The 11,589-nt window shown below is 38.0% G+C and overlaps 1 protein-coding gene across 1 annotated transcript; it reads left to right on the forward strand.

Annotated features, from left to right (window-relative positions):
* On the forward strand, positions 1 to 7,476 carry LOC139324308 (vomeronasal type-2 receptor 26-like). Its single transcript, XM_070954029.1, has 5 exons — positions 1 to 132; positions 3,438 to 4,301; positions 5,645 to 5,872; positions 6,318 to 6,444; positions 6,578 to 7,476. Exons 1-5 carry the CDS (start codon positions 1 to 3, stop codon positions 7,474 to 7,476), a joined length of 2,250 nt encoding a protein of 749 aa, XP_070810130.1.
* Positions 7,477 to 11,589: the final 4,113 nt, after the last annotated feature.

Below are 11,589 nucleotides of genomic sequence, written 5' to 3' on the forward strand. Positions count from 1 at the left end.
ATGAGGCTGCCTGGGTCCACCGAGCGGGAACCCTCCATCCTCGCCTCGCCCGAATCACACCTGGCCCAGTGCTACCATGGGCCCCGAGGTCAGAAAGACCAGCCGCTAACCGGCGCTATGCGAATCTGGTCGGTGAGCAGGAGATGGAGGCTACTGGAGCCTCGGGGTTGCCTCTGACCAGTGCCGCCTTTGATTCCCAGGTGGGTGCTCTGGCAGTTCATGGAGCCTACACAAAAATTTCGGCCTCTGGCAGAAAAGGGGCTCCATGGAGGATACGGGGGGCGGAAACGGCTAGGAGGGAGGATGGCCAGCCCTCCTTCGTTTCGCCTGGAAGAGCGGGGGATTTAATCATTTCCCTGACCTTGGCAGGTGGGGGAGGAGAACTGCGCAGCAGGGGTCCAGTGGGGTGTGCGTGGCTCCTGGCTTTGCCGCTTTCTTCCTTCAGGCGGGAAGCCCCAAACCAGCCTCAAACCCCCGTCGTACCCCCTCCCTCCCTCTCTTCCCTTCCCTTCTTTGCTATGCATCTCCCCATTGAGCCCCCAGAGAACATCTGTGTAGGGAGGATGGAGGGGGCCCCTGAGTTTCTGCTGTGGTGCGGAGAGCTGTGAAGGCCTGGCCTGAAAAGGTAAGGGCGATGGTGGGGGATGCAGAAGAGGCCGGGCCAGAGACAGAGATAAACAGAGAGTGAGGGAGAAAGAGACATAGAGAAATACAGAGAGACGGGGGGAGAGAGAGACACATACAGAGATACAGAGAGAGAGGGTGGGATAGAAAGAGACATAGAGATACAGAGAGAGGGGGGAGAGAGACATAGAAAGATAGAGAGGGGGAGAGAGAGAGACATAGAGAGATACAGGGGGGGAGAGAGAGAGACATAGAGAGATACAGAGGGGGGAGAGAGAGAGAGACAGAGAGAGGGGGGAGAGAGAGACATAGAGAGATACAGGGTGGGAGAGAGAGACATAGAGAGATACAGATGGGGAGAGAGAGAGACATAGAGAGATACAGAGGGGGGGAAAGAGAGACATAGAGAGATACAGACGGGGAGAGAGAGACATAGAGAGATAAAGATGGGGGAGAGAGAGACATAGAGAGATACAGATGGGGGAGAGAGAGAGAGAGACATAGAGAGATACAAAGAGAGAGGGGGGGACAGAGAGGGAGGATTTTGTGGTTCCCATTGTTTTTTAGCAACCGTTTCTCTGCCCTAATCAACAGCTGGGTAGGCGTGGCTTGGGGGCTGTCATGTGACTGATGAAAGTGAGTGACATCGAGTTGGCCACGCCCACCAAATGTTCGTGGAGAGTTTGGAACTTCAGCCTCGCTCTTTCAGCCCAGTGGAAGCACCAGACTGGGCCACAGCAACGCGTGGCCGGGTACAGCTAGTTAAATATATATATATATATATTTTAATTTGATTTATATGCCGCCCTTCTCCGAAGACTCAGGGCGGCTTACAATGTGCTCAGCAAATTTTCTTGCATATGTCCCTTATATTACTTTTGTTGGCATTTGCTCATTAAAAAAAATAGCTGAACTATCAACTACTAATTATCAAAATAAAATAATTATATCCTAGAGGAATTACTATAGGCCAAAACATCAAAGGCTTCCCAGAAGGCTATTGAAATTCAACAATAATGAAGGTTTCTGTTTGGCTATGAAATAAGTCTTGAAGCATAGAGAGTTTGGTACAAGGGGTAGTAATTTCTCTGTCAGATTCATTGCTTCAAGTATCCACCTTCTATTCTCTTCTGCCAGAGTATTTGTTCAAATCCTTGTGATATTCAGGATAAAAATTTATACTCATGTGGATCTTCAAACAGAAAATGATAGATTTTCTCATTAGATGTATTCTCAAACATAATCCTTAGATCTACCTTTAGATGAAGTATTGGATTATATATGCTTCCCTACGGGTAGGATGGAAGGCAAAACATTTTTTACAATAACAAGGTCATCATGATGTTCCTTCTGATGTTTTTGGTGCATAAAGTAGGTACTCTGAGCTGCCCTGCAAGTGATGCTTTCCTTGTTCCACATGAGTGGTACCAGCCTGGAGACCTCATCATTGGTGGAATGGCATCTCACATGGGTTACCACTTTTATAAATTTAAATTTAGTGAAAATCCTTCTGTAACTCCTTATGAAGCACCAGGGTAAGGATTTTTTTTTCTTGATCCAATCTTATGCAGACTTTCAAAACTCTTTTATATGAATAAAAGCTGTTTGTGCATACATTTAGTATTTTTAATGTAATCTGTGTCTTGTCTTTCTTTCAACTGTATCTAGTTATCACAGAAGAAATAACCTTCTTTACATTCTTTTAAATTGTTTCACATGAAATGTACAAAATTTCAGATCAAGAAGCCTCTATTTGAACGTTTACTGAGGTAACGATATTTTTAAAAAAGGTTTGGCACTATCTCTGCTCACAAAACCTACATACAGTAAATGAGTGATACCTCCAGAATCTGTTCATATATCATTTTCTGAAAATCTGATAGAAAATAAATATAGTACTTGGAAAAAAGTCACTACTTGTATTTGTTGCAGTAGATATTTGTTGTAAGTCATGGGAATGCTGTTTAAAATAAATCTGAGCTCTGTATGAATTATTAGGCATTGTACCAAAGCTATAATCTTCCTACTACTGTCAGAGAAAAAAAAGTTTGTTATTCATATAGAAATGATGTCACCATACAAGGTTGTAAAAATATTTTTTTCAATGGGGGGATTTAACCTATTTGCAGTGTATTTACCAAATTTCATCAACATGTCCTTGCCTTGGCTTTTGCTGTGAAGGAGATCAATGAGGACTCCCAGATCTTACCTAATGTCACTCTTGGGTTCCACATCTATGACAGTTACAACAATGCGAGGATGACCTATCGCACCACTCTGGACCTGCTTTTCAAATCCCAGGAATTTGTCCCTAACTACAAATGTGATAGTCAGAAGAATCTCATGGCAATCATTGGGGGACTGGATTTCACATCATCATCTCATATTGCTGAAATTATAAGCTTCTTCAAGATTCCACAAGTAAATTGTGAAAGAATTAAATAGAAAAATTCTATATTGTAGTGCCATTATTGTTATTGAATAATTAAGAACCATTAAAATTTAGTCTCAGGTTTGTTTTAAGATGTTCTTCCTGGCTTAAGGTCTATTCGTTAGCCTACTTTTGAAACTACTATGCCAAACACTGAAAGTATGAATCCATAGACATTCCATACCAGAGGGAAGATTTGAACTCTTTGCTTCTATGAAAATAATTGATTGGTTAAGACACATATCATCATATGTGTCTGAAATAATTCCAAGAAATTCCTTTCCATATTAATACTTAGAAGAATAACAGAAAAATAATTCCTTCATTAAATAATCAGATTTAATCTAACAAGTCAAGAGAATACTACTCCACTTTCTTGCAGCTCCCATACGGCTCATTAGCCCAAGAAGAATTCCAGACCAGTAAGCTCTCTTCACTTTATTTCATGGTCCCAAAAGAGGACCAGCAGTATATTGGGATTATCCAACTGCTTCACCATTTCAAGTGGACATGGATTGGCATTTTTGCTGTTGATAACAATGATGGAGAAAATTTCTTACAGAAAATGCAGCCCTTACTTTCAGAGAATGGAATCTGCTCAGCGTTTATAGAAAGGCTTTCACAACTGGCCCACATGGAAGAATTCCAAGAATTGTTTCAAAGAATCTCAATTATTTCCATTCATTTGATGAATAGCAAGGTCAATGCAGTTCTTGTCTATGGAGAATCATTGACAATTACGTGGCTAAGATCTGTAGTGTTTCCAGTAGATCCTGACAGCAAGAAAATTACATTATTGGGAAAGGTGTGGATCATGACGGCACAGATTGATTTCATGTTGTCAGGATATCAAATCAACTGGGATCTCCAGATGTTCCATGGGGCAATTTCCTTCACTGTACATTCAACAGAAGTTGTAGGTTTCAAGGAATTTCTTCAGACCATCAATCCACTTTCAGTCTCCAGAGATGGGTTTCTGCAGGACGTTTGGGAGCAAGCATTTGATTGTTCATTTCCAAAACCAGGGTTACAAGAAATGCACAGTAGGCAATGCACTGGGGAGATGCAGCTGGAGGATCTTCCTGGGCCTTTGTTTGAAATGGAAATGACCGGCCAAAGCTACAGTATCTACAATGCTGTTTATTCTGTGGCTCATGCTTTGCAGGATCTAAACATGTTGGGGTTCAATAGGAAGACAACTACGATGCGTAAAAAAACTGATCTTCCCAATTTTCAGGCTTGGCAGGTATTTCTTTTGCATTGGACAATTCTTTTATTTCAATGAGCAGCTTGACATAAAATGATTTTTTGAACCCAATGTGGAAAGTCTTAATATTTTCTGCACATTGAATCAAGTATAAGAAACAACATAGAAATAAGACAGAATTTCTGGACAATGAGAACAATGAATTAGTGGAACAGCTGGCCTTTAGATGTTATGTTTGCTCCATCACTGAAGACTTTTATGAAGAGACTGGACGGCCATTTCTGTGAAATGATATAGAGTCATCTTCTTGAGCAGAGTGTTAAGTAGAAGATTTCCAAGTTTCCTTGCAACTTTGTTATAGTGTGCTCTTTAAAATAGAAACAGAAAACTCATTTCTCTTGTATTCTGTTTTCCTATTAGTCTGTCATTTTGTTATTCCGATCATCCAGAAGCTACTATATAAATTATGGTTTAAGTGTCAGTAGGAGTTATTAAGTAAATAATCATAGCTTGTGCAATAAGACATAGTTAAAATGATAATTTAGATTACTTTTCATTGTCTCTTACAAGAACTTTCTTTGTGGCTCATGAAATTTTCATGTCTCTATCAGAAAGCTCCATGAGCCATGGTGGTGCAGTGGTTAGAGTGCAGTACTGCAGGCTACTTCTGCTAACTGCCAGCCGCCTGCAATTTGTCAGTTGAAATGTCACCAGGCTCAAGGTTGACTCAGCCTTCCAGCCTTCCGAGGTGGGTAAACTGAGGACCCAGATTGTTGGGGGCAATATGCTGATTCTGTAAAACCACTTAGAGAGGGCTGTAAAACTCTGTAAAGCATTTTACAGCCCTCACTTAAAATAAGTTTAAGTGATATTGAAGTTTTACAGAAGTAAAATAAAAGTGGTCCTTTTTGCATGTGGCATCCATACTATGAAACAAACCTGTGTTCGCAATAATCTCTTCCTCTCATCTATGTGTCAAAGAATGCTTGAGTCTCAGGTTCTAAAATCTGGTGAAAGGAAGTTAGTCAAACCTTGAGACTCTCAAACAGCTTTCTACCAACGAAGAAAGATTATATATGCTCTATCTTGAATTAATTGTTTAAGTAGTGGACCTAAAACATAATTGAAGAAAGTTAGATAATTCCCAAAACCTAATTTCATTCTGCTTCAGTTCATGCTTACCTTTTCTTAATATAATATCAAATAAACAATAGAGTGGACATGTACATTTCCATGTGATATTGATGATCAAATTTCTAAGTGTACATATTCAATAATAATTATTGGACTATGAAGAATTATTGAATGAAACTTGATTATGATGTTCTCTTTTCTATTATATTGTTTTCAATTCCCTCTCTCTTCTATTCTCTTTCAATTAGCTCCATTCATTTCTTCAAGGCATTTCTTTCAACAATTCAGCTGGGGAGAGAGTGTTCCTGAATGAGAAAGGGGAAGCAACAGGTGGATTCGACATCACCAACTTGATCACTTTTCCAAACAGATCCTTTCAGAGAGTCAAAGTTGGAAAGATGGATCTCAAGGCACCAAAGGGGAAGGAATTACTCATTGGTGAAGATGTGATTATCTGGCACCCAGCTTTTAACTGGGTATTGAATTATTGAATCAAAAATGCCTTAATCCATTACGATCCCATAACGAATGTACTCTCTTTAGAAGTCTACTTTCTGTTTCTTTTAAATAAACAATGGCATATTCTTTTAAATATTGTTGATGATCAAGAATTTCCCAAATTGACAAAGTGGTATTACATTGTAAAAGCCATGTTTGCATATTTGGTTTCCATTTCTCTTTGAAATCATACGAGTGGAAATGTTTCCATGAGATTGTCACCATGTGTAATTATTTACTCACCTTGACCTTCAAACAGGACCATTTGTACATTATTCTGATTAGTAAATTTTTAAGTTGTTGATAAAGTCGATGAACTCAGTAGACTTTGTGGAAGTCAAAAATAATTTACTTCCATAAAGGAAAACATCACAAACTCTTTTACATTTCTCCTTTTTCAAAACCTTTTATGATTATCACCAGGTTCTTCCACTGTCTCGATGCAATGACCCTTGTTTCTCTGGATCCTGGAAGAAAAGGATTGAGGGAAATCAATTCTGCTGCTATGACTGTGTTTCATGCCCAGAAGGGAAGATTTCAGATCAAAATGGTAGGTTACACATTCTACCAATTTTCTTTGAATTTAAGAAATCTTTAATAAACCAATTTAGGATGCATAATATTAAGTGAGTTTCAATGGTATAGAATTATTACAATAACAAATTCCTTGATTTTTCTTCCAGATATGGATGACTGTTTTGAATGTTCAGAAGATCATTATCCAAATGAAGAAAAGAATGGATGTATCCTGAAACTGGTGGTGTTTCTAACTTTTGAAGAAACATTAGGAATCAGTTTAGCTTCAGTTGCTCTTTCTTTCTTCTTCTTGACATCTTGGGCACTTGGAACTTTTATTAAACACAGGGATACTCCGATTGTCAAAGCCAATAACAGGTTCCTCACCTACACCCTCCTGGTCTCTCTTCAGCTCTGTTTTCTCTCCTCTTTCTTCTTCCTCAGCCAACCTGGCAATGTGACTTGCTTTGCCCGACAGTCAATGTTTGGTGTCACTTTCTCAGTGGCCATTTCTAGTGTACTGGCCAAAACCATCACTGTGGTTGTGGCTTTCATGGCCACTAAACCAGGATCTCAGATGAGGAGATGGGTGGGGAAAAGATTGGCTCTTTCTACTGTCCTTTCCTGCTCTTTCTTTCAAGTATGTATCTGTATTCTTTGGTTGTCAACATCTCCCCCATTCCCTGAATTGGACATGAACTCGGAGTCCCAAGAAATGATTTTACAGTGCAATGAGGGGTCAGTTTTCTTCTTCTACTGTGTCTTGGGCTACATGGGTATCTTGGCCATCGCCAGCTTTATTGTGGCTTTCTTTGCCCGTAAGTTACCTGACAGCTTTAACGAAGCCAAATTCATCACCTTCAGCATGTTGGCCTTTTGCAGCATGTGGATCTCCTTCTTTCCAGCCTATCTGAGCACAAAAGGCAAAGCTATGGTAGCTGTGGAGGTCTTCTCCATCTTGGCCTCCAGCGCTGCATTACTGGGATGCATATTCCTGCCAAAATGCTACATCATTGTTTTCAGGCCTGATCTAAACCAAAGGGAACAACTCACAAAGAGAAATTAGTACACCACATGATCTCCTTTGCTCAAAGAAATTGCTGACAAAAAAAGAAGGGAAAGATTGTTGTCTACAGGGAATATATTACAAGAAATTCTTTCAAAAGAGGATTTGTGGTGGATTATTGTTAACTCTGACATTAATTTCATTGAGGGCCACATCAGGGTGTTTGACCTTGGGGGGGGCAGAAGGTGTGGCCAGGGTGGGCATGGCTGTGTTGTCAGCCAATGCAACTCCCACAGCAAAGGTCCTTTATTTTTAAGAGGCAATGGGACTTTCTTGTTTTTCTTTGAAGACGTTTTGCACATTTTGTTGCTACTGGTTCGCTGCTTCTCTGCTTGATTAGTTTCCATCTATCGCTTCGTGTCCTGCCTTCAAATGCTTTGGAGAATAAGTTGACCCTTCCTCTTCTTTGTGGCAACTTCTTAGATATTGAAAAACACCTATAATGTCTATCCTATCCTATGATATCTATCATATCATATCACACCATATTGTATCATATCATATACCATATCATATCATATCATATATCATATCATATCATATCTATCATATGATATAATAGGAGGTGGAAGGTCTGTTAGATATCTTCCCTGCCTTGAGTTATTTATAAAAATAATGCAAGTCAGGACACTAATAAAAAAAATTAATAAATAGCTAAAGATTTGGATGAGTAGATTATTAAACTCAAACCAATGGCAAGTGCTACTTTCAAAATATCAGCATAACTGTTGTTATCGTTTCATTCTTCAACATTCTTTGACTGAAAATATGGATTAAACTTCTGCAGAAATTACTGGCTTATTTGTCAGACCTTAACATGTAAAAAATGTTTCCTCTTCTCTACTAAACAATTTTATTTATTCCATATGGAAAATGGGAACCCTGCTCCATTGTAAGGAATGAACATGAATGTCAACACTTGAAGCTGTTTTTAATTGCCACTGTCCCTTAGATTATTTTTATCACCATTTGCTCATTTTAAAAATGAGTTGGAGAGGTCAGCTGACGCCGCGGCAACACGGACGGGGATTTCTGAGCTTCAGAAATCAGTGCCAATTGCCCCGATTCCAGACGGTCCTTCTGGGACCTCACAGCCTAGTTTTGACTGCCGTAGTGGAGAGCACATCCCAGCGATCTCAGGGGTACCGCAAAGCCGCTGGTTGATCCAGGAAAAGCTCTTTTTCCGGAGTCGGGGTTGCAGCCATTAATGGCTGCCAAGGCTGGGGCATCTTGAAGAGCAAGAGAAAGTGACAGCGTATCAGATCAGTGAGAGCTTTCAATTTCTAAATAATACAGAGAACACCCTGAGGGCAAATGGTTTTGAAGATTGCATTTAAGATGAGATAAGCGGCGAATTTAAAGAAGGGGAAAAAATTTCTTTTTACCCTATTTGGCTATTTAGCTAAAGGACTTAATAGCTTAATTGCTTCATTTTCACTATTGACTGAGACCAGGACTGAATTGAAAGAGAGAAGTTTAGTAGGACTTACAATCTTTGTCTGCTTTTTTTTTTTTTTTTAAAGAAGAATTGGTGGATATTGGCTGGAATATTTGATTGGATTTGAAGTTTTTCTTTCTTTTATTCCTTTTAAAACTTTTTTTTTCCTTTCTCTTGGTAATCTTTTTTAGTAGAAAGACAGGAGAGTGTAATGCCATCTGCTGGAGAAACTTGTTTTTATGTTTTTTCAAGTTGACAGCTGAGAGCGACAGTATAGTATAGTATACTGACAGTATAAAACAAAGAGGCTGTATGTGAAGTTGATAAGACCTGTGAATAGCTGGAGAAGTGATTTATCTGTATTGTTTAAACAGGTGCTTTGGCTGGTTCTTATTGAAACAGAAGCCTCAAAATAATATACAAGGCCACTGTGCTCTTTAGAGCTGCTACTTGCTTTTTTTTTTCTTTTTCTTTTTTTTCTGAACTGTTGCTTTCAATATTGTGGCTTGACTAAAGTATCACTCCCTGAATGCGTTCTCTTTTTTCTTTTTGATTTTTATATTTTTGAGCTTTCTCTCTTTTTTTTCTTTTTTTTTTCTTTTTTTTTTCTGCCCCTTCTTACACTTTTAAAAATTTGGATATAATTGTATTGGATTAAGGTAATCAAGTGCTGTTTTTTCTTTTTGTATTTGGTACTCTTATTTTTTTTTTTTTTTTGGCTTTTTATTTTTCTTTTTTATTCCTTCTTGCTTTTGGATCCTCTTTTTTGCTTTTTTTATTTTTCTCTTCTCCTTTTTAACATCTAAAGGATTACGGTTTGGAAGAACCAGAAGAGCTTGATTTGACTAATTTTTTGTCTTTTTTCTGTTTTTGTTTTTTTCCTCCTTTATTTTTTCTCCCCTTTTTACTCCCTCTCCTTTGGATTCCCCCCTTTTTTTCCCTTCACTTGATTGGATTACAAAATGAGCAGAAAAGTAGCAACAGTGGGATCTGCTGTAACTACCCCTGCATCATCACCATCTGGTGGGCAAAGATCTATTCAGACAATGTTGCAACAAGAAAAAGACAAAGATAAAGAATCACCAATACAAACAATTTTACAAACAGTACAAAGAATGGAACAACAACTGACTAAAGTGGATCAACAACTATTTAAGACAGATGAAAAAGTGGAAAATATCCAGCAAACAATGGTGAATTATGAAGAGAGATTGTCAAAACTTGAGAAGAAGGAAGACCAAAAAGAAGAGAAAATGAAAGAAATCGAGAATAGATTGGGAGATGTGGAATTAGAAGCAAGTGGACTAATTGGATGGGAAATAGATAAAGCAGAATTTTATTTAAGATTTCAAAATGTGGAAGAAGAAAAAGGAGAAAACCTTGCAGATGTGATGATTGGGTTGCTGGCCGAAGCCTTAGAAACTACTAAAGAGAAGATGATGGAAGGAGTTGATGAGATTTACTGAGTTTACACCAGATACTCAATACATAATAAACTCCCAAGAGAGGTACATATAAGATTTACTAAGAAATCGATTAAAGCACAAATTCTTCAGGCAGCAAGAGAAAAAACTTTGAAAAAGAAAGAAAAAGAAGTGGTGGTTTTGAGACAAATACCAAGGAAAATTAGAGAGCTGAGAAGAGAGTACCAGTTCTTAATGAAAATTTTGATGCAAAAAGGAATTAACTACAGATGGTTGACCCTAGAAGGACTAACTTTTGTATGGCAACTTCAAAGATACAGACTGAACACAATTGATAAAGCAAGAGCTTTCTATGATCAATTTCTTAGAGGAAAAGAAACAGAAATGCAATTTGAAAACCAACCTGTAGTTCCAATAAAATTTACAGAGGAAGAATTGGCAATGCTCGAGTCGACAGAGGGAGCAGTTGGGGGAGTATAACAAATAAGGCAATAAAACATATCAGAAAGATATTACCAAGATCCTTCTTTAAGATGATGGAGGAAATAAATATGAAAGATACATGGAGAGAAAGAAACAGAGAAAACAAACAATATACTTTCTACTCTGACAGACATTTATCTTGGTCCAGACTAGATAAGATATGGTCAACAATGGATTTGTTGTTGAATATAGATTATGTGGAAATAGAAACCAATTTATGGACGGATCATAATCCTATGATAATAATATGGAAAGGATGAACAAGAAGATCTAGATGGACTTTAAATAATACAATATTAAAAGAGCAAGATGCCCTGAGTCCACTAGGAGAAGGGCGGTATACAAATTGAATAAAATAAAGAAATAAAAATAAATAAATTTGGTTTTTATCATTGAAGAACCATTAACAACAATAAATAAATTGATAGAAACTGTTGGAGAATTTGGGAAAGTAGCTGGCTTGAAAATTAATAAAGATAAAACAAAGATAATGACTAAAAATATGTTGAAAAAGCAAAAAGAAGAACTGATGGAGGTTTCAAAAATGCAGGTTACAAACAAAGTAAAATATTTGGGGATATATTTAACACCAAGGTGTAGCGCACTTAAAGAAAATAACTATAATAAGCTTAAACAACAAATAGGGCAAGATTTGGTGAAATGGGGTAATTTGCAGTTATCTTTGATTGGTAGGATCTCAACTATTAGGATAAATATTCTGCCTAGAATTCTGTACCTATTTCAGACAATTCCAATCAAGTTGAGTAA

Source organism: Pituophis catenifer, unplaced genomic scaffold (genome assembly GCF_029215685.1).
Source record: "Pituophis catenifer annectens isolate HBS135680 unplaced genomic scaffold, rPitCat1.0.hap2 SCAF_15, whole genome shotgun sequence".
In the NCBI taxonomy this organism is placed as follows: Eukaryota; Metazoa; Chordata; class Lepidosauria; order Squamata; family Colubridae; genus Pituophis; species Pituophis catenifer.

Coding starts and splice junctions, on each gene's coding strand:
- LOC139324308 (XM_070954029.1), top strand. CDS start 1: ATGAGGCTGCCTGGGTCCACCGAGCGGGAACCCTCCATCCTCGCCTCG. Junction 5,873..6,317: donor GGCACCCAGCTTTTAACTGG/GTATTGAATTAT, acceptor GATTATCACCAG/GTTCTTCCACTGTCTCGATG. Junction 6,445..6,577: donor GAAGATTTCAGATCAAAATG/GTAGGTTACACA, acceptor TTTTTCTTCCAG/ATATGGATGACTGTTTTGAA.